The sequence below is a fragment of the Heterodontus francisci genome, chromosome 17 (genome assembly GCF_036365525.1).
Source record: "Heterodontus francisci isolate sHetFra1 chromosome 17, sHetFra1.hap1, whole genome shotgun sequence".
NCBI lineage: Eukaryota > Metazoa > Chordata > Chondrichthyes > Heterodontiformes > Heterodontidae > Heterodontus > Heterodontus francisci.
Window position 1 is genome coordinate 50,126,793 of NC_090387.1, and position 23,648 is coordinate 50,150,440.

Sequence of the window (23,648 nt, forward strand, 5' to 3'; positions counted from 1 at the left end):
TCAGTGATGCAGGAACTGAATTTGTGGTGGGGACCTAAGTCAATTTCTTTGGTCTTCTCAATAGTTGGAGGAAATTTCTGCTCATCCAGCACTGGGTATCAGCAAATCAGAGGCAGTGATGGGGTTGGGAGATGTGGTGATGAGGTAGAGCTGAGTGTCATTGATGTACACATGGATCCGGAAGTTGTGTTTTCATATTCAGTCACTGAGCGGCAGCAGGTAGATGAGAAATAGGAGGAGACTAAGGATAAATCATTGAGAAACTTTAGAGGTAATGGTGCAAGAGCAGGAAGAGAAATCATTGGAGGTGATTCTCTGGCTACGACTGGATAGATAGGAATAGAACCAAGCGAGGGCAATCCCACCCAGCTAGGATGATGGAAATAAAGAAATGGAGGGCAATGGTCAGGTCAACGGGGTCAAAGGCTGCAAGCAGGTCGAGAAGGATGAGAAGGGTTAGTTTACCACAGTCTCAGTCACATAGATATCATTTGTAACCTTGTTAAGGGCCATTTCAAGGCTGTGACGGGGTGCAAACCTGAATGGAGAGGTTCAAACATGGAGTTGAGGAAAGATGGGCATGGATTTGGGAGATGGCAACACATTCAAGGACTTTGGAGAGGAAAGGAAGGTTGGACATGAACCAGTAGTTTGCAAAGACAGAGGGTCAAAGTTAGATTTACTGAGGAGGTGGGGTGATGATGGCTGTAGGGGGACAACAGTACCTGAGGAGACAGACCATGAACAATAACAGCTAACACGGGGGCCAGGGACTAGGTAGTGGGTTTCAAAGGCAAGTTGAGGGAAGGAAGGGAAATAGGACAGAAACCAGAGAAAAATTAGATTTTGGGGCTTGGGCATAGGGAAACCTTAGGGAGGTTTAGCTAAGACGCGCATTGTAATGGTGAGACCAGTGGTCATCTGCATTGCAGGATGATCCTGGAATAGTGAGCAGTTTTGGCAGAGGACAGCAGGACTCGACTGTGCTTTCAATGGTCCAGCCACATCTGGCTATGAATGGCTAAGCCAGCTGTCTCCTGTAAATGACATTCCATATGGCCTGGCCATCAAATTAAGCTGAACTCTAAAGAATATTGTAGTCTGGTGTTCAGCAGAAAAGTTGTTGTTAGTTGGACAGAACATTAAAAGTTTATCACACCGTCATACACAGTTCACTGCAACAGTGGCAGGGTGCTATGGGAATTATTTCACAAGTGCTAAAAGCTCACAAGTTGAGTGCCACATGTGACAGTCTTTGTTAGTACAATGAAAGCAAGAACTCTTTGGATTCACCACTGGTACAGTTCTCTATTTTTGAACTCACCTGTAAATATATTTAGAGTGCATCATAATATGCAGGCCATGTACTAATTCTATTATTTACTGAACAAATTACACCCCTGGTAGACAATTTTTATGTTCACTGGAGTAAATGACCACATTTCTGAGCTGTGGAATTAGAAAAAAAAATACCCATTAAGTGGCCAAGCAATTTAATTTTCATTTTGGGTTTAAAGAAAAGTAGTTAATAAACTTTTACAGGTCATTTCCTATTGTACTCTATACCATATGGCCATTTATAATCTTTGCTGTTCATAATTAGCATATTCTATTTAAAGGCCTTGCACTTAAGGCTTTCATGTCGATACAACAATCCCCATGATAAAAGTCAAATCCAACATTTCATAATTAACAAATTCTTACATCAACCCCCTAAAATAAAACATTATTTAAATCTGAATAAAATAGTTTCTAATCAGTTGTACCCAATTACCCAGTCTACCCTAGCCAGAATGCAGAGCTAATTTAACATTACCTCCAGGACAGCGATGTGCCCTATGTTCAGTCAAGTCAGCCAGTGAATCAAAGTCCTGCTGACAATTATCACAGGTGTAAATTGATTCATCTTCCATGTCTTCATCATCTTCATTTCTCTCTTCCTGACTAGTCATGCTGTGTCTGTCTTCCAACAGTTGTCCGTCCTTCGTATCATACTCCTGATCTCCTCCTGAGGCTCCTGCTGATGAAGCAGCATATACTATAATGTGAATAACTGCAGCGTGGAAAGGTTAAGAAAATAAGTATTTATCAATAAATACATATAAAGAAAATTGAATAACATGTTTGAGAAAAAAATACCAAATGATATTTGTGCTACATCATGAACAACTAATTACCAACAGAGTAATGGATATCTCAATTATTTCTAATAAGTGGGTAAATTGAAGAAAAACAGCATATAGGATTTTCACAATAGCCAATATCGAACATGCAGATAATGTTGTTAAACCTTAAACGAATCATTAAAAAACAGCTTTATTCTCTTTTAAATTTGCATTCTCATTTTTGACTCAAATTCTTGCCCATCACTCCCTCAAACAAAAACAGAATAAATAAGGAAAAAAAGGCAAAGCTTTGTATATATTTTAAATTGAGATTGTGCAGGTATAAGCATTTTAATTGCAACACTGTTTAAGGGAAACTCATAATTTATTGCAGTAGTATGCTAACCAGATTTCTTTTGAATTCATTCATGGGATGTGGGCATTGCTGGCAAGGCCAGCATTGAGTGCCCATCCTTAATTGCCCTTAAGAAGGTAGTGGTGAGCCGCCTTCCTGAACCGTCACAGTCCATGTGGTGTAGGCACACCCACAGTGCTATTAGAGAGGGAGTTCTACAATACTGACCCAGCAACATTGAAGCAACGGCAATATATTTCCAAATCAGGATGTGTGACTTGGAAGGGAACATGAAGGTGGTGCTATTCCCGTGCACCTGCTGCCATTGTTCTTCTAGTTGGTAGAGTTGCGGGTTTGGAAGATATTGTCGAAAGAGCTTTAGCAAGTTGCATTATGTAGATGGTACATACTGCAGAGACACAGCGCTGATCTGGTCCGTTGGTTGTGTGATCACTTGGCTCTGTCTATCGCATGCTGCTTCCGCTGTTTAGCATGCATGTTGTTCTGTGTTATATTTTCACCAGATTGGCATCTCATTTTTAGATCTGCCTTGTGCTGCTCCTTGCAGGAACTTCTACACCCCCCATTGAACCAGGGTTGGCCCCCTGGCTTGGTGGTAATGGTAGACTCGGGGATATGTTGGGCCCTGAGGTTACAGAATATGTTGAATACAATTCCGTTGCTGCTGATGTTCCACAGCATGTCAGGGATGCCCAGTTTTGAGCTGCTAGATCTGTTCTGTATTTATCCCATTTAGCACGGTGATCGTGCCACATAATACGCTGGATGGTGTGAAGGGACTTTGTCTCCACAAGGACTGCACAGTGGTTACTCCTACCAATACTGTCATGGATAAATGCATTGGAACAAGCACATGTGAGAGGACAAAGTAGGTTTTGCTCTCTTGTTATTTCTCTCACCACCTACCACAAGCTCAGTCAGGACTAGGCCAATTGGGGTCAGTAGTGATGCTACCAAGCCAATCTTGGTGATGGACACTGAAGTCCCCTGCCCAGAGTACATTCTGTGCCCTTGCCACCCTCAGTGCCTCATCCAAGTGGTGTTCAACATGGAGGAGTACTGATTCATCAATTGAGGGAGGGCAGTAGGTGGTAAGCAACAGGAGGTTTCCTTGCCCATGTTTGTCTGGAGTTAATGTTGAGGAATACCAGGGCCACTCCCTCCTAACTATATATCACTGTGTCGCCACCTCTCATGGGACTGCCCTGCTGGTGGAACAGGATATACCTAGGGATGATGATAGAGGAGTCTGGGCCATTGACTGTAAGGTATGATTCTATATGACTTTGTCAAGCTGTTGCTTATTTAACCTTTGGGAGAACTCATCCAATTTTGGCACGTCCCTACATGTTACTGAGGAGGACTTCGCAGGGCCAACTGAGCAGGGTGTGCTCTTTGTCCTGTCCGGTGCCAGGTTTGATGCTGGGTGGTTCATTAGGTTTTATTCTTATTCTATTTTTCTGCAGCAGTTTGATGCAACTGAGTAACTCGCTAGGCCATGTCAGAGGGCAGTTAAGAATCAACTACATTGTCGTGGACCAGAAGTCAAATATAGGCCAGACCTGGTAAGGCTAGCAGATTTCCTCTCCTAAAGGACATTAGTGAACCAGATGGGTTTTTACGACAATCTGCTGGTTTCATGATTATCATTGCTAAGACCAGCTTTTTATTCCCAATATATTAATTGAATTTAAATTCACCAACTGCTGTGCTGGGATTTAATTCATGTCTTCATAGCATTAGTCTGGGCCTCTAGACTACTAGTCCAATAACGTTACCACCATGCTACAGTTCACGGGACTGCGCTTCGATTCCTGTAGCACCAGTGTTGCAGATATGATATCATCCAAGAATGCACATCCAAATGCAAACAAAGTTACTAGGTGAGATCTTCCCATGGTGGGCTGAGGGAGCCCTGACGTCAGGAAATTTTTCAGATTGCCAGCGTACCTGGATGGGAGGCAGGACTTCCCCTGCGACATTGCTAGGGTGAGGGAATCAAGACCCAGAAGGCGAGTGTGCTGCCAGCACAATCAGAGGGCCAACAGCTCTGCAGTGCCACCGAGACGGGTAGCCACTGCTGAGACAGCAAGGGGAATGCAAGAGCACTTCCATTTTGAGGCGCCCTCACAGATAGTTGTTATTTTTTTGCCAGAGCCACCAAGCAAGCAGGCCCTGATGATCAGCTGGGAAACCCCTCCAGGGGCACCCTTTGCCACTAGCTGCATCCCTCCTTAGGCCACAGAGCCTCCAGCTCCGATGCCACCCCTCACGACGCTTAGGAAGCCAAAGGGAAGCTGCCTCCTTGCTGCTGATGGCCTCCTCACGCGGAGAGGGGCAACTCTGCCGCCAGCAAAATGCCAGTGGCCTGGGAACAAGGCCCTAAATTGGGCCTTTAATTTTCTAAATTGGCCACCTATCTCCAGTCAGCAGGCAGCCATCGCTGCCATTCCTGCTGTTGGGAAACTTCCCTGGCAGCAGGCCTGCACAGTGAGCCATCCCAACATGGCTCCCCAGCAATTACCAAACCTCCCCCAACCTCCTCCCACCACCCACCCACCCCGCCCAACTTCCGCCTCCATGCCTGCCAGCTGGGGGCTGGTACAATTCTGGCCACTATATGTATATGTATATATGATTAAACAAAGCATAACAAGGCATACAATAGCTTGCCATAAAAATACTAGTTTAGTAAAATATTTCTGAAATATTACAACTAAATTCATTTTGTCATTTGGTAGCACAGAACTTGAGAATTGCTGAAAATAGAGACTTGTTGTCGAAGCTTTTTGTCTTGCACTCATCAGGACAATACACAAGAATAACCAATGTAAGGGAAAACAACAACTTATACTGCATGAGAAGAGAGTGCTGATTGGTTGGCAAGTGAACTCTGATTGGTAGAGGCGTTATCATGGAGAATGCACCGATTTACGGTGACTGACAGTTAACTGCCAAGCTTTGCTTGAAATTTAAACCAGGCAGCTTGTGTCCGTGTTGGCCGGAAAAAAAACTAGCTGTCCAATCTTATCCCACTTTCCAGCACCTGGTCCATAGCCTTGCAGGTTACAACACTTCAGGTGGATGTCCAGGTACCCTTTAAAAGAATTTAGGGTTTCTGCCTCCACCACCGTTCCTGGCAGTGAATTCCAGACACCCACCACCCTCTGGGTGAAAAAGTTTTTCTTCATGTCCCCTCTAATCCTTCTGTCAATCACCTTAAATCTGTGCCCCCTTGTAATTGACCTCTCCGCTAAGGGAAACAGGTCCTTCCAGTCTACTCTATCTAGGCCCTTCATAATTTTGTACACCTCAATTAAGTCATCCAATCAGCCTCCTCTGTGCTAAGGAAATCAACCCTAACCTATCCAATCTTTCCTCATAGCTGCAACTTTCAAGCCCTGGCAACATTCTTGTAAATCTCCTCTATACTCTCTCCAGAGCAATTATGGCCTTTCTGTACTGTGGTGACCAGAACTGTACGTAATACTCCAGCTGTGGCCTAACCAGCGTTTTATACAGTTCCAGCATTACATCCCTGCTTTTGTATTCTATACCTCGGTCAATAAAGGAAAGCATTCCATATGCCTTCTTCACCACTCTACCTGTCCTGCCATCTTCAGGGATCTGTGGACATGCACTCCAAGGTCTCTCACTTCTACTCCTCTCACTATTCTCCCGTTTATTGTGTATTATTTCGCTTTATTTACCCTCCCCTTGCCCGTTGCGAACAGCAGAAGGGACATGTTGTTTGATACGACTCCTATCGGTACAGGACATACCCAACCAGCCCGTGCTTGCAAAACTCAAAACATTAGATGTGATTCCGCGATTGGACAACATTTGCTCAATAATCTGCAGTGTGCTAAGAATTACGCTGACAACCAATTTAAGATTGTCAGTAGGCTCACAGTGTGACGCATTTGCGCATACTGGAAGCTACATATATTAATACACAGGGCCCTGTTCATTGCAGACAGAAAGAACATGTACACACATTGCGCCTGTTTCAGCTGAACAAAATACGTGACAGCCATTCGCTGGTTCATTCCTCAGGCAATGCCTTAACCAATCCAAATCAAGCTGCCTGGTTTAAATTTCAAACAAAGCTTCGCAGTTAACTGTCAGTCACCATAAACTGATGCATTCTCCATGTAAACGCCTCTACCAATCAGAGTTCACTTGCCAACCAATCAGCATTCTCTTCTCATGCAGTATAAGTTGTTGCTTTCCCTTACATTGGTTATTCTTGCGTATTGTCCTGATGAGTGCAAGACGAAAAGCTTCGAAGACATGTCTTTATTTTCAGCAATTCTTAAATTCATTTTGTTGGCCCTGTAAATGTCTGTACCTCATTTAGGGGCCAATAAGATGATGTTTTCTGGTGATTCCTATTATAAAAACATTAAACATATATCCACCACAAGATTAGAAAAAAGTTGAATTTTAGCAAAAGGAAAGTTTGCATCCCTAGGAAAATATTTTTTAAATGGACATACAACTCATTTCTGAAATATTATACAGCAAAGGAGCAACTCGTACTACAATCTACTTTGTCTCACATATAAAATCTCACTGTGCAATGTAATGAGGTGTCTTTCCAAGTTTCATGTTGTTATCTGCTTTTGTCCTCCTGGAGCTCTGACCTTTGTGACCTTTCTGAGCTGTCGTTTGTCTGATTTTGACAGCTGATTGCATCAAATGCCAAGAAAACCATATGTATGAGAATTTTCAATGGGCTTAATTTTCAAAAACATTGTCAACAAACAATAACTACAGCAAGATCTATGGTTGTTCCACAAAATGAAAGCAAGAAACCTTTACAGACGTTCTGTAATTCACATCACAAGTAATGTGAATTGATAAACATGCAATTTTATATATAAAGATGCTGAAACAGGTTTTTAAATAGTTTCATTCTGATTTATTAATATAATTAGAGCTTTTATTTTGGATTTTGGCAATATTTCCAGGATTACATATGAGCAATATCTTATATTCAACAGTGAAATTGAATTGCTCTTAATGCAAATCCTCACAATCCATCAAAGTGTATACTTTGTTGTAAAAATCCACCAACTAAAGCAAATATTTTTCTGCACTACTGTCCCTTTTTTGCTGCAACCTATAAAATAGATTTGTTTGTGTTGAATGTATTGAGCTAAGTAACAACAAATTTCAATGTGAAAGTTGTTAGCAAATTGAGAAAACAATCACCAGCCAGGCAAGATCACATAAATACACCATGTAAAGTAACATAACCACCGTGATTTGCTCAGAAAGCTTTCTCCCTGATCGGCTTCTGAATTAACTTGATAGTATGATTTCTGTCATGTAAATTTAATAGCATTGCTTGCACATCACATTATGACAAAATTATGTTTAACTCTTCCAGGCTCTTTAGTTCTCAGAACAATAATGATTTTCCTTTAGATTTCGTTATAATGAGTACAGCATAGTTTAATTTCTAAAGAACATATCTGATAATAGCACTTCCTGATACTCATTGCATGCACAACAAGTAGGATTATAGTTCGGAAAAGTGAAGAAAATTTCTCATTTTTATTTCATGAGGATGGACTTTTAGATGGCGACATTACTATACAAGTATCTGATTATGACATTTTCTTGCCTTCTACTAATGAAATAATTAGCACTTTAAACACAACATATTCTAACTTGGTATAAATAGGAACAGCTGGGGGAGTGGTACAAATCGCCACTGAAGAATTCAGAAACAGGTTTGTAAGTGATCTCCTCAGAGGTGGTGCAGTTTTTTTTTATATATCTAGATAGATGGATAGATAAATAGATGGATGAGTGGTCAGTCTGGGAGCTGTAGGCAAATTCATACTGGGAATTGTAGAAGAAAGGCTTGTTTAGCTAAAAGCAATGACTCTGTAAAGACCCACAAGCTCAAGTGGTAGGTTCCTCAGAGATGCACTGGGCTTTGCAAGATACAAAATACTTTCACCCCAGAATTTGATGAAAAATAACAGTGAGTTCACAGTCCTACAAATGCATAAAAATCACAGCAAATTGTGGCGAGGAAGAGATAATGCCATGAGTTGCCAATCACCACAAATTGCTAAATGATTTGAGCCGCTCTGCCATTAGCCATGTACAAACCAGAGCATGCCATAAATCTTCCAATAAGTGGAAAGAAATTGTTGTATTTGCAATGTAAAAATGAATCAAACTCACTGCAAAAAGTTAGGGCTGCTATTTCAGCATGTAAGGACCCTGCTATTGAAGTAATTTATATTTCCAAAGACTTTCCACTTTGAAACCAGTTAGCAACTAGTGATAATTGTTCTGCACTTAAAGCACACAACCAGCATGCAAGTTAAATTGCAGAAGGGGCGGCACAGTGGCGCAGTGGTTAGCACTGCAGCCTCACAGCTCCAGGGACCCGGGTTCGATTCTGGGTACTGCCTGTGTGGAGTTTGCAAGTTCTCCCTGTGTCTGCGTGGGTTTTCTCCGGGTGCTCCGGTTTCCTCCCACAAGCCAAAAGACTTGCAGGTTGATAGGTAAATTGGCCATTATAAATTGTCACTAGTATAGGTAGGTGGTAGGGAAATATAGGGACAGGCGGGGATGTTTGGTAGGAATGTGGGATTAGTGTAGGATTAGTGTAAATGGGTGGTTGATGGTCGGCACAGACTCGGTGGGCTGAAGGGCCTGTTTCAGTGCTGTATCTCTAATCTAATCTAATCAGAAATCATAAAAGGAAGTAAATCCATCACAGAAAAAAAATTGCATTCGGGAATATAACAAAATGGTAGAACTGAAAAGAAACAAAGAGAGCACAGCTTTACTGGATGCAAATGTCAGTGGCTAATAACTGCTGGCAATGGGGAAGATCATTAAATTTGATTTGTTGTAAATTATTATAATATATAGTTTGCACATATAGACAACAGCTGCCTTTAGCTCTTGCATGTTATGAAGTAAAAAGCAATCTAAACCATGGGCATGAGGCTGTCTTATTCATGTTTATGTGCCATGTTCCATAGGTATTTAATTTGGTGATATTTTAATAAATCCCATTTTAATAATATTCGATGTCCAAATTGCCACTGCAGAGATTTGTTAACCATTCAAATCCTTAAAATTCACTAGTTAAGGAGATATACCATTGGTCCCATCTTTCACCAAGGTCCCAGGTGCCCCACTGATCTTGCCATGCCATTGTCAATTTACATGTCCTGCAATTTGCAGCACAAAATTAACTGGAGCTGAAGGATGAATTTTCTTGTAAAGTTTGTAATTTATGTTTTGATTTTCCACACTTATTTCCAGCATTAAGTCCTCAGCTTCGGGCAGAAACCAAAATGTCAGCCAGAAGGATTATCAAAAAGAACTTGCAGAATTTCACTGATTCAGCTTCTACTCCTTGCTATTGGAAGCTGTTGAAAATGCTTATTGGTTTTCATTCGCACTTGCGATGTGTTGATTGGTATGTTCTCTGCCTGTGGTTTAGCACTGTTTCATGAACAAGGAATTTCAGTCAATCAAGTGGAAATCAGACACAGTAGATTGGAAAATAGCAAATGTAACGTGGTGGCGCAGTGGTTAGCACCGCAGCCTCACAGCTCCAGCGACCCGGGTTCAATTCTGGGTACTGCCTGTGTGGAGTTTGCAAGTTCTCCCTGTGTCTGCGTGGGTTTCCTCCGGGTGCTCCAGTTTCCTCCCACATGCCAAACACTTGCAGGTTGATAGGTAAATTGGCCATTATAAATTGCCCCTAGTATAGGTAGGTGGTAGGGAAATATAGGGACAGGTGGGGATGTGGTAGGAATATGGGATTAGTGTAGGATTAGTATAAATGGGTGGTTGATGGTCGGCACAGACTCGGTAGGCCGAAGGGCCTGTTTCAGTGCTGTATCTCTAAACTAAACTAAACTAAACTTCTTTATTCAAAATGGAAGGGAGACTGAAAGCAAGAAACTACAGGTTAGTTAGCTTAACATCTGTCTTATGGAAAATGTTAGAAGCTATTATCAAAGACATTATAGCAGGGCATTTAGAAAACTTCAAGATCATCAGGCAGTCAACATGGCTTTGTGAAAGGGAAATCATGTTTCACCAATTTATTGGAATTCTTTGAGGGAGTTACATGTGCTGTGGATAAAGGAGAACTGGTGGATGTATTGTACTTAGATTTCCAGAAGGCATTTGATAAGGTACCACATCACAGGTTATTGCGGAAAAGCTCATGGTGTAGGGGGTAACATTTTGGCATGGATAGAAGATTAGCTAGCTAATAGGAAACAGCGAGTAGGCATAAATGGGTCATTCTCTGGTTGGCAAGATGTAAAGAAAGGTGTGCCACAGGGATCTGTGCTGGGGCCTCAACTTTTTACAATTTCTATAAATGGCTGAGATGAAAGGACCGAAAGCATGGTTGCTAAATTTGCTGATGACACAAAAATAGGCAGGAAAGTAAGTTATAAAGAGGACATAAGGGGGCTACAAAGGGATATAGATAGGTTAAGTGAGTGGGCAAAGACCTGGCAAATGGAGTATAATGTGGGGAAGTGGGAAATTGTCCACTTTGGCAGGAAGAATAAAAAAGAAGCATATTATCTAAATGGTGAGAGATTGCAGAGCTCTGAGATGCAGAGGGATCTGGGTGTCCTAGTGCATGAATCACAAAAGGTTAGTATGCAGGTACAGCACATAATTAGGAAAGCTAACAGAATGTTATCGTTTATCACAAGGGGAATTGAATACAAAAGTAGGGAGGTTATGCTTCAGCTATACAGGACAGTGGTGAGACCACATCTGGAATATTGTGTATAGTACTGGTCTCCTTATTGAAGAAAGGATGTAAATGCGTTGGCGGCAGTACAGAGAAGGTTTACTAGACTAATACCTGGAATGGGCGGGCTGTCTTACGAGGAAAGATTGGACAAGCTAGGCTTGTATCCGCTGGACTTTAGAAGCTTGATTGGCACACCATCCACAAACATTCACTCCCTCCACCACCGACGCACAGTGGCAGCAGTGTTCACCATCAACAAGATGCACTGCAGCAACACACCAAGGCTCCTTAGACAGCACCTTCCAAACCCGTGACCTCTACCACCTCGAAGGACAAGAGCAGCAGATGCATGGGAACATCACCACCTGCAGGTTCCAGTCCAAGTCACACACCATCCTGACTTGGAACTCTATCGCCGTTCCTTCATTGTCACTGGGTCAAAATCCTGGAACTCCCTTCCTAACAGCACTGTGTGTGTACATACCTCACATGGACTGAAGCGGTTCAAGAAGGCAGCTCACCACTACCTTCTCAAGGGCAATTAGGGATGGGCAATAAATGCTGGGATAGCCAGTGACACCCACATCCCATGAATGAATAAAAAAAAAGTAAGAGGTGACTTGATTGAAACATATAAGATCCTGTGGGATCTTGACAGAGTGGATGTGGAAAGAATGTTTCCCCTTGTGGGAGAATCTAGAACTCGGGGGTCATTGTTTAAAAATAAGGGATCGCCCATTTAAGAAAGAGATGAGGAGAAATTTTTTCTCTCAGTGGGTTGTAAGTCTTTGGAATTCTCTTCCTCAAAAGGTGGTGCAAGCAGAGTCATTGAATATGTTTAAGGCACAGGTAGATAGATTCTTGATAAGCAAGGAGGTGGAAGGTTATTGGGAGGGGGTAGATGGAAATGTGGAGTAATCAGTCCAGCCATCAACTTATTGAATGGCGGAGCAGGCTCAAAGGGCCGAGTGGCCTACTCCTGCTCTTAATTCATATGTTCGTATGTTCGTACAGTAACTTGCATGAGTTACTACGTGACAGCCAAGTATAACATAGGAAATCTGATGAACAAAGCACACAAGGCTTCTATGTATATATGGATATAAATAGATATAGATCAAGAGATTAAACATTTATATGGAGGAATTATAACCTATTTAAAAACAACTGATTTAATTAGTTTCTCAACAGCAATTCTCTGCCAAATTTCCTGAACTATGTGGTATTGTATAATAGGCAAATGTAAATTGTAACACTAATTTTTCTCCTGCTTCCTGCAGTGTCTGTTGACTCAGGGCAGACATGTTTCCCATGTAAAAAGAAATCTAGGGTGGGATTTACTATCCAGTTTATGGAGTTCCAAGATACTAACATAAAATACCCACCCTAGCTGCAAACCAAGCTAAAGCTTCCCAGGCACATGTTGTCATATAAATTACCGGTCTTTAATCAGTATTTGAACAGGGTAACTGTACAGAACTGAATAACACTTGTGGGCACAATCCATCAGGACCCTTCTACATCAGCACAATATATCTGATTCCCACAGATGAAAGGTCAACGACCTTAAATGTTAATTGTTTTTTGCTCTCCATAGATGCTGCCTGACCTGCTGAGTATTTCTAGCATTTTCTGTTTTTATATCTGATTCCGATTTGCTTCACTCAAATGACAAAATTCCTTGACGCTATGGCAGATTCTTCAGTTGTTGATTGTTTCTTGGCTCTGTGTCTTGTTTCAAACCTAGCTATGGGGCACATATTCAGGTTAAGTGTTTTACTTTTAAAATACTAATCTCCATATCGAAGTGCCCTTTTAATGGTAAACCATATGTATGGGCATATTTACCTAAATACATGCAAAACTAAACAATTTACTTGCAAAACAAAGCAGGACTTTAAAACAGCTTGAAATGTAGGCCCCAATGATCAGAAGGGCGAACCCTCCAGCAGTGGCGCAGAGCCTTGATGCAGATAGGCAAGGGCATCCAGTCTAAATGCTCCTAATTTAACCAGCTAAAACAAGACTTATGCTTATATAGCGCTTTTCATGACCACCGAACATCTCAAAGCGCTTCACAGCCAATGAAGTACTTTTGAAGTGTAGTCACTGTTGTAATGTAGGCACACAGCAAACTCACACGAACAGCAATGTGATAATGACCAGATAATTTTTTTTCTGATGCTGGTTGAGGGATAAACATTGGCCAGGACACTGGGGATAACTCCCCTGCTCTTCTTCAATATAGTGCCATGGGATCTTTTACATTCACCCAAGCAGGCAGCAGCAGTCTCGGTTTAATGTCTCATCCACAAGGCGGCACCTCCAACCGTGCAGTATTCCCTAAGTACTGAAATGGAGTGTCAGCCTTGACTTGAAACTGTGCAACTTATCAGCACAGATCACTAGTAAGCTTCCCATTCTCAGTTTGCAGGGTTATCTGGAGCAGAGTGGGCAGGAGCACTGAAAAGTCTACGCCTCCAGTGCAGTACTCGAGATTGTTCAAGTCCGCAGAGCTATAACATTTCACTTAGGGCGTCAGCATCAAAAGATTGAGCGGTTAAGAGTCATAGGGTGAGATTTTGCACGCAAAGACAAAGTCCAGATCTCGGGACGTAGCCCAGAGGTGACTCGGCAATATTGTTGAGGTCGTCCAATTAACAGATGGCAGTCGTGGGAGCTGGCCAGTTAGGTGGTCCAGGCGGGGTGAGGGGTGGGGGAAGTGCCGGGTCATGTCAGACAGGCGCCATATTTAAAAGGCAGCCAGCAATCGGCTAAAAGGCAGGAGCACCAGGGAGGTGCTCTGACAACTGAGAGATAGCAGCAGCCAGAGCAAGGATGGCGCCCAAGTTTTTTGATGCCTCCCTGGAAGCGCTCCTCCAGGAGGCGAGGGCTCAGAGGGAAATCCTTTTCCATCGGGACAGGAAGAGGAGAAGAATAGCTGGCTAGATTAAGAGGGCATGGCTGGAGATTGCAGAGGAGGTGAGCAGCCGTAGAGTGGTCCCACATAAGTGGCTGCATTGCAGGAAGAGGATCAATGATCTGATGCAGTCTGGCAAGGTGAGCACAGTGCATAACATTAAGTCTGCAGCCTTAAATGTCACAAAAGATGAATATGAAATTGGAGAAGGGGGTGCCCACCCAGTCAGCCCCAATGCGCAGGCGGCAGCATTGGCTGACAGATGCATGGTAGCCTCTCTGTGGAGCACACTGGTCAGTCAGTCATGACCCCTGCACTGCCAGTATGGAATGGCCACATGCAGCAGGTATCCTTGTGTTGCCATGATAGACAGTTAGTCTGCCAACAACATAGGTGTATAGTGTGTGTCTATGATGGGCAAGTGACAATGTTAATTTGTATGCTTGCAGAAAAGAACACACAACTCATGAGTGAGAAAGCACTGGAGGCAGCATGCCATATCTGGCATTCCTGATGCCAATGGAAAAGGAAGCCTTGAAGCTTGGAGGCCTGAAGGCTGAGAAGCCTTTCGCTGATACTAAGACAGGTGTGGAGCTGCCAGACAGTAAGTGCCCTAATGGATAAGGGCAATTGACCCTCTGGTGAGCAACAGCACTCATGTGGTCACCACTGGTCACATGGAGCTCTAGATCAGGAGTAGTTAGAAAGACGTGTTGGAACGCACAGTGCCCTTTCATCATTTTTCTCTCTCTCTCTCACCGGTCATGTAGAAAAGGAGGCAGCTGCCGAGCCTGTGGGACAGCTTTCTAACTCTGAGAAGGAGACCTCAGAGGATGCAGCGCCACATCAATCCCCCGCACCCTCCACCAGCAGAGATACTCTCATGTCAATGGACAGTCGCACGCATGTAGCAAAGCAGGCACAATCCGGTGAGCACAGCACAGTCGCACCAAAGAAGCTGACGGAGGCAGCGACAGTCATGGCCAGTCACATACTGTGAACTGTGCGAGAGCCCGGTAATACTCAGCTTTAGGCTGACGACATGCCGCCGGAGTCAACAAGGCAGCAGATGCTGGAGCTCCAGTGTGAAGTGCATGAACATCTGGCGGAGCTTCCACTGGCCTTGAGCACATGTGCACAAACAATGGAAGAATCCATCCAAGTCATGAGTACAGCCATGTCTCTGGCGCGTGTGTGCGCGTGGCATCCTCCATGGGAAGAGTGGCGACCCTCATGGAGTGCTACATCCAGCATACCACACAGCGGATACCGGAGATGTGCACGGACCTGCATGTCATCGCCTCCTCCATGAGCTCTGTGGTGCAACAGCTATTCAAGAGGAGAACGAAATGCCTAGAGGGACAAGAATGCCCTGAAAGCATAGAGGAGCGGCTGCCTGAAGCACCTGCAGACTCTTCCCAAGGCACTCCTAGTGTGGCCTGCAGGTCCTCAGCTGCTCTGACAGTGACACCAACGCCTCACCAAGTCGCAAAGACAGAGGCAGCTCCTGCACAGGTTCAGGAAGCACCCACCCCGCACAACCCTCAAAACATATGCCGGGGCCCTCTAGGCCTCAGGCAAACAGAGAATGACCGCCACAGTCATCTAAAGTCAGGGAATAGAAAATTAAGCAGCCTGCCTCCACCTCAGCTGAAAGTGCTGGGGCGCACCAAGTAGGAGCACCTGCAAGTAAGTGTGGAAGTCCACCTAACTGCAGTTGGGTTTCATTAGGTGATAGTGTGTAGCTCAATGTAACCTTGTTGTTTAATTTTTGATCAATGAAATCTGATAGGCTGCACCACAAAATCCTTCACTCATTTCTGCCATATTGGGCAATTTTATTTTTATTTGTTTCATGGGATATGGGCATCACTGGCAAAGCCAGCATTTGTTGCCCATCCCTAATTGCCCTTGAGAAGGTGATGGTGAGCTGCCTTCTTGAACCGATGCAGTCCATCTGGTGTAGGTGCACCCACAGTGCTGTCAGGGAGTGAGTTCCAGGATTTTGATCCAGTGACAGCAAAGGAACAACGATATATTTCTAAGTCAGGCTGATGTCAGGAGGGGAACTTGCAGTTGATGGTGTTTCCATGCATCTGCTGCTATTGCCATTCGAGGTGGAAGACGTCGCATTTAGAAGGTGCTGTCGAAGGAAGCATGGTGAGTTGCTGCAGTGCATCTTGTATATGGTACACACTGCTGCCACTGTGCGTCAGTGGTGGAGGGATTGAATGCTGAGTGTGATGGATGGGGTGCCAATCAAGTCGGCTGCTTCTTACTGGATGGTGTCAAGCTTCCTGACTGTTGTTGGAGCCGCACTCATCCAGGCAAGTGGAGAGTATTCCATCACGCACTCCTGACTTGTGACTTGTAGATGAACAGACTTTGGGGAGTTAGGAGGTGGGTTATTCGCTGTAGAATTTCCAGGCTCTGACCCGCTCTTGTAGCCACAGTATTTATATGGCTGCTTCAGTTCAGTTTCTGGCCAATGGTAACACTCCAGTGTTGATAGTGGGGATTCAGTGATGATAATGTTGTGGAATGTCAAGGAGAGGTGGTTAGAATCTCTCTTGTTGGAGATCGTCATTGCCTGGCACTTGTTTGGTGCGAATGTTACTTCCCACTTATCAGCCCAAGCCTCAACCTAATTCAGGTCTTGCTGCTTATGGACATGGACTACTTCAGTATCTGAGGAGTTGGTACAATCATCAGCGAACATTCCCACTTCTGACCTTATGATGGGGGGGGAAGGTCACTGATGAAGCACCTGAAGGTGGGTGGAAGTAAGACACGATCCTGAGGAACTCCTGCAGCAAAGTCCTGGGGCTGAGATGATTGGCCTACAACAACCACATCCATTTTTCTTTATGCTAGGTATGACTCCAACCAGTGGATTTTTCCCCGGCTCCCATTGACTTCAATTTGGCTAGGGCTCTTTGATGCCATACTCGGTTGAATGCTGCCTTGATATCAAGGGTAATTAACATTTTGATTGCTCTTCCAAAGCGTGTGATGGGAAGGACTGCATTAGGTCAATGCATTAGCCATGCCATGGCCTGATGTCATGACAGGTCCCATAAGATGGTAAGAGAAAGGAAAGGATGGTGTGTTGCCTCCCCGGTGCCAGGGTCAAGGATGCCACTGAGTGGCTGTTGAGTATCCTGAGTGGGGAGGGTGAACAGCCAACAGTCAAGGTCCACATGGTCCACGTTGGTACCAATGACACAGGTAAAAAGAGCGATGCGGTCCTGCAGTAAGAGTTTACTGAGCTAGGTAAGAAATTAGCAAGTAGGGTAACTCAAAAGTAGTAATCTCCAGATTACTCCCTGTGCCACGCACAAGTGAATACAGAAATAGAAGGATAAGACAGATGAATGCGTGGCTGGAAAGTTGGTGCAGGAGGGAGGGCTTTAGATTCTTGGAACATTGAGACCATCTCTGGGGAAGATGGGACCTGCACAGGCCAGACAAGTTGCATCTGAACAGAGCCAGGACGGAGTTCCTTGCGGGATGTTTTGCTAGTTTGCTGCTGGGGAGGGTTTAAACTAGTTTGACAGGGGGATGCTCAGCTGAGGGTAGACTCAGTTGGGACAAAATCAGAAATGAAAATGGAAGGCAGAAAATTAATGGATGACAGAGGAAGGCAGAGGAAATAAAGGTTAGAAAATAAAAAAAGGAGTTTGGCAGTGCTCAAGGGTATCTACTTCAATGCAAGGAGTATAGCAAATAAAGCAGATCAGCTGAGCGCACAGATAGACACGTGGCAGTATGATATCATAGCTATTACAGAAATGTGGCTTAAGGAGGGACAGGAATGGCAGCTCAATGTTCCTGGTTACAGGGTTTTCAGACGCGATAGGGAGGGGGATAAGAAAGGAGGGGGAGTGGCAACTTTGGTCAAAGAAACAATTACAGCTATGCGGAGGGATGATATGTTGGAAGGTTCTTCAAATGAGGCCATATGGATCGAGCTAAGGAACAAAAAAAGGCAATCACACTGCTGGGAGTGTACTATGGACCCTCAAACAATCAGTGGGAGATGGAAGAACAGATATGTAGGCAAATCTCTGAGAAGTGCAAAAACAATATGGCAGTAACAGTAGGGGATTTTAACTTTCCCAATATCAACTGGAATAGTTTTAGTGTGAAAGGAATTGAGGGAGCAGAATTCTTGAGGTGTATTCAGGAGAACTTTTTTGCCCAGTATGTAGCAAGTCCAACAAGAGAGGGTGCAGTTTTAGACTTTGTTTTAGGAACTGAAGATGGGCAGGTGGAAGGAGTGGCAGTGGGAGAGCATTTTGGTGGTAGTGATCATAATTCAGAGAGTTTTAACATAATTATGGAAAAGGCCAAGGATAGAACAGGAGTAAGAGTTCTTAATTGGGGCAAGGCCAATTTTACAAAGCTGAGGAATGCTTTAGCGAAAGTGGACTGGAAACAGCTACTTGCAGGTAAATCAGTGTCAGAGCAATGGGAGGCATTCAAAAGGGAGATTCAAGGGGTTCAAAGTAAACATGTCCCCACAAAGAAAATGGTGGGACGGCCAAATCTAGACCCCCATGGATGTCAAGGAGCTTACAGGGTAAGATAAGGCAGAAAAGGAAAGCTCATGTCCGATACCAAGAATTCAATACTACAGAAAGCTGAGAGGAGTATAGGAAGTGAAGGGGTGAAATCAAAAAGGAAATTAGGAACGCTGAGAGGGCATGAAAGAATATTGGCAAGCAAAATCAAGGTGACCCCAAAGATGTTTTAGCAATACATTAAGAGTAAGGGGATAACTAAGAAGAGAGTAGGGCTCATAAAAGACCAAAAAGGGAACCTATGTGTAGGGGCGGAATATGTTGGTATTTTTCTTAATGAATACTTTGCGTCTGTCTTCACAAAAGAGGGGGACAATGCAGATACTGTAGTTCAGGAAGAGGGGTGTGAAGTATTGAATGTGATAAACATAGTGAGAGAGGAAGTATTAATGGGATTAGCATCCTTGAAAGTTGATAAATCACCAGATGAAATGTACCCTAGGCTGTTAAAAGAAGAGAGAGAGGAAATAGCAGAGGGTCTGACCATCATTTTCCAGTCCTCACTGGATACAGCTGTGGTGCCAGAGGATTGGAGGACTGCTAACATCGTACCTCTGTTTAAAAAGGGAGAGAGGGATAGACCAAATAATTACAGTCCAATCAATCCAACCTCAGCAGTGGGCAAATTATTAAAATCAATTCTGAGAGACAAGATAAACTGTCACTTAGAAAGGCACAGATTAATCAAGGATAGTCAGCATGGATTTGTTAAGGGAAGATCTTGCCTGACTAACTTGATTGAATTTTTTGAAGAAATAACAAGGAAGATTGATGAGGGTAGTGCAGTTGATATGGTCTACATGGATTTTAGCAAGGGTTTTGACAAGGTCCGACATGGCAGACTGGTTAAAAAAAAAAGCCCACGGGATCCAGGGAAATGTCGCAAGGTGGATACAAAATTGGCTCAGCGGTAGGTAACAAAGGGTAATTGTTGAAGAGTGTTTTTGCTACTGGAGGACTATTTCCAATAGCGTTCCGCAGGGCTCAGTACTGGGTCCCCTGGTTTTTGTGGTATATATTAACGATTTGAACGTAAATGTAGGGGGCATGATCAAAATGTTTGCAGACTAAACGAAGATTGGCCATGTGGTAGACAGCGATTATCACATGCTATAGGCTGCAGGAAGATATCAATGGACTGGTCAGATGGGCAGAAAAGTAACAAATGAAATTCAACCTGGAGAAGTGTGAGGTGATCCATTTGGGGAGGTCAAACAAGACAAAGGAATACACGATTAATGGGAGAATACTGAGAGGTGTAGACGAAGTGAGGGACCTTGGAGTGAATGTCCACAGATCCCTGAAGATAGCAGGACAGGTTGATAAGATGGTTAAGAAGACATAAGGAATCCTTTCCTTTATTAGCCAAGGTATAGAATATAAGAGCAGGGAGGTTATGCTGGAACTGTATAAATCATTGGTTAGGCCAGAACTTGAGTACTATGTGCAGTTCTGGTCACCTCATTACAGAAAGGATGTAATTGCACGAGAGAGAGTACAGAGGAGATTTACAAGGATGTTGCCAGGACCGGAAAAATGCAGCTATGAGGAAAGATTGGATAGGCTGGGGTTGTTCTCCTGGGAACAGAGAAGGCTGACGGGTGATCCAATTGAAAAGTACAAAATTGTGAGGGGCCTGGATAAAGTGGATGTGAAGGGCCCATTTACAATCACAGAGAGGTCAGTGACGAGGGGGTATAGATTTAAAGTAATTGGTACAAAGATTAGAGGGGAAATGAGGAATTTTTTTTTCATCCAGAGGGTGGTGGGGGTCTGGAACTCACTGCCTGAAAGGATCGAAGAGGCAGAAACCCTCAACTCATTCAAAAGGCGTCTGGATGTGCACCTCAAGTGCCGTAACCTGCATGGCTACAGACCAAATACTGGAAGGTGGGATTAGAATGGGTGGCTCGTTTTTTGGCCGGCACAAACATGATGGGCCAAGTGGCGTCTTTCTGTGCTGTAAACTTTCTATGATTCTATGAAAGGGCTACAAAGCTATAGAAGGTGGAAGATTTATTTGTTTACAGGGTGTCTAAGAACGGCTCGTGAGAAACGTATACTTATTTGCGAGTCGCAAGCCTCCCTTGCGCATATTTCATTGCGCCTTGCCTGTGATCCCTCAAGTGCATTGCCATGGTCTGCCTGAACAGCAACCCCCTCCAAGTCTTCATCCTTGGAGGTGGCAACGCGCTCTCGGAGGTCCTCATTGTTCAAAGCTTCTCCTCTCTGCAGTTCCAGGTGTGCAGAGCACAGCATATCACCACAACACACAACACCCTTGCTGGGGCGTAATGAAGGGCTCCACCAGATCTATCAAGGCATCTGAACCACATTTTCAGAAGCCCTATGGCCAGTTCAATGGATGCTTGAGTTGTCCTATAGCAGCTGCTGTATATCTCCTCTGCATCACTTCCCATTGGGCTCAAATACTCCTCCATCATAGCACACAGGTCAGTGACCACCTGCCTGGAATGGCGCAGTCTTCAGCGACACTGCTGCTCCAACATTATCAGAAAGCAAAGTCTCTGATGGTAAACCCTCACTGGTGGGTAGCATCTTCTGCACCCAAGAGGCTGGTTATGAGCTCGTCTGCGCCCTCCTCGTCCCTGTCCCCTTCCAGCCTCATGATCTTCATGCTCCTCTGGGTGCTGCAGCCCCGCTCTTTCTCTCTCTCTGATGTTCCTCCTCATTGGAGGTCTCAAAACCAGAGTGAATGAGACCCACTGCAAACTGCTGCTCTCACTTCTCAAGGCCTCTCACCACCACCGCCCCTCCCCCCTCCCACCCACTCTCTATACATAAATTGCAATTCAGAGGATACTCAATCTGAATGCCTCTGCTGTGCTCGCCAAGTTTATACAGCCTCCAGATTGCTGCTGCCACGGTTTTCTCTCTCTCACCCTCCCTACAATGCCACAATACCTCTCGCAATGGCTGCTAAGACTGACCTTCAGCTGAGCTTCTGACTCCTTACAGATGGCGAGGCTCTGAGGCTCCATTCTTCTCATGCACCCCTCACAAAATTCTGAATACCTCGTAGAATTGCCATTAATAGCCTGTGTAACAGGCTCAATTGCCCACCCATCGTCTTAAAGCACAGCCTCCATCTGCCAGCCCAGCCACCTCCAGAAATAACCTCTAGCGGCGTAAAGACATTGGGCTTCCGTCCCACTCTATCCATCGGCATTTTGCCACCCCATAGCCACCCCTCCCCCATCACATCGCCACTACAAAATTCCCCCCATAGAATCATAACGGCACAGAACAATTCAGCCCATCAAGGCCATGCCAGCTCTCTGTAGAGAAATCCAGTCAGTCCCATTCCCCTGCTCTTTCCCCGTAGCCCTGCAAGTTTATTTTCAAGGGCCCATCCAATTTCCTGTTGAAATCAATGACTGTCTCCGCTTCCACCACTCTTATGGGCAGCGAACTCCAGATCATTACCACTCGCTGCTCACATCCCCTTGCATTTCTAGCCAAAACCTTACATCCATGTCCATTGTTCAAGCTGTCAGGATGTAGCAGATCTGCAGGTGAATGAGCGAATAAGACATTCTTCAACAACAACAACTTACATTTATATAGCACCTTTAATATAATAAAACATCCCAAGGCGCTTCACAGGAATGCTATACAGTAAAATTAGATACCAAGCCACATAAGGTGATATTCGGGCAGATGACCAATAACTTGATAAACAGGTAGGTTTAAAGAGTGTCGTAAAGGAAAAGAGGTAGAGAGGCAGAGAGAGGTTTAGGGAGGGAATTCAAAAAATTAACACAATTCTTGGAAAAGTGCCTGTAACAGACACTGAAAGAATCCCTTATGATACTTTTCCAACATACTATGAAGACAGTAACGAAAAAAAGGATGATGGACAAACTTGTCTCAATTCACTTTAGTTAGGCTCAGCGAGGCATCCAGCTAACCTTACATGAACCTTTGCAGCTGGAGTGCGCATGCTTAGTAAAATCAAAAATTTGGCCACATTCCCATATAGCTTTAATAAGCCCTCTTCACAAGGGCTGCACGAGATACTAGCTCAACAGCCTTATGCAAATCATAAAGGCAATACAAAAAAGTGTCTTATACCTTCCGACATTCCATAATCTTATATAAAGGCACAAACACCTCCAACACATTCACCACAATAACAAAATCTCTAAGTTGTTTCTTTTTTTAATTACACTTTGGATTATACAATGTCAGTACAACCCAAAGTACCAACTCAAGAGCCACAATTCAGCTTCATAGTAGATTCCGGTCTTACTTGGACCCTTGTGGACTGAAATAATTGTGCTCTAGAAGACCAATGTTAGGTGTACCTCAAAAATCCCCATCCTCTCACCCTGGAGCAGCTTTTAGCAGTACTCCACAGATGCAAATCACATCTGCCATGTGGCCCAATCGCACCATCTCCCACTGAACTGGTTCATTAAGGTTTCCTATCTGTTCAGTACATTTCGTTAGCTTTTCCCACTTCCATACAAATAGGTTACTACTATGGTCTAACAACTATCACATTATAATGCTCTCTCCAGGTCTTGAAAATGCCTTCATATGCAGAGGGATCTGGGTGTTCTACTGCATGAATCACAAAAGGTTAGTATGTAGGTACAGTACGTAATTAGGAAAGCTAATAGAATATCATCATTTATTGCGAGGGGAACTGAATACAAAAGTAGGGAGGTTATGCTTCAGCTACACAGGGCATTGGTGAGACCACATCTTGAGTACTGTGTACAGTATTGGTCTCCTTATTTAAGTAAGGATGTAAATGCATTGGAAGCAGTTCACAGGTTTACTAGACTAATACCTAGAATGGGTGGGTTGCCTTAGGAGGAAAGGTTGGACAGGCTAGACTTGTATCTGCTGGAATTTAGAAGAGTAAGAG

At 44.0% G+C, this 23,648-nt stretch overlaps 1 protein-coding gene across 7 annotated transcripts in view; it reads right to left on the reverse strand.

Annotated features, from left to right (window-relative positions):
• znf423 (zinc finger protein 423) overlaps positions 1–23,648 on the reverse strand; it is a 385,448-nt gene that overhangs the window by 249,774 nt on the left and 112,026 nt on the right. For 5 of the 7 annotated variants that reach the window (XM_068049399.1, XM_068049397.1, XM_068049396.1 and 2 more), the window contains one exon: positions 1,817–2,020. In XM_068049399.1, coding sequence (XP_067905500.1) covers positions 1,817–2,020 — 204 coding nt within the window. The remainder of the gene's footprint in view (positions 1–1,816; positions 2,021–23,648) is intronic. The other 2 variants (XM_068049400.1, XM_068049398.1) reach the window with 1 other exon arrangement.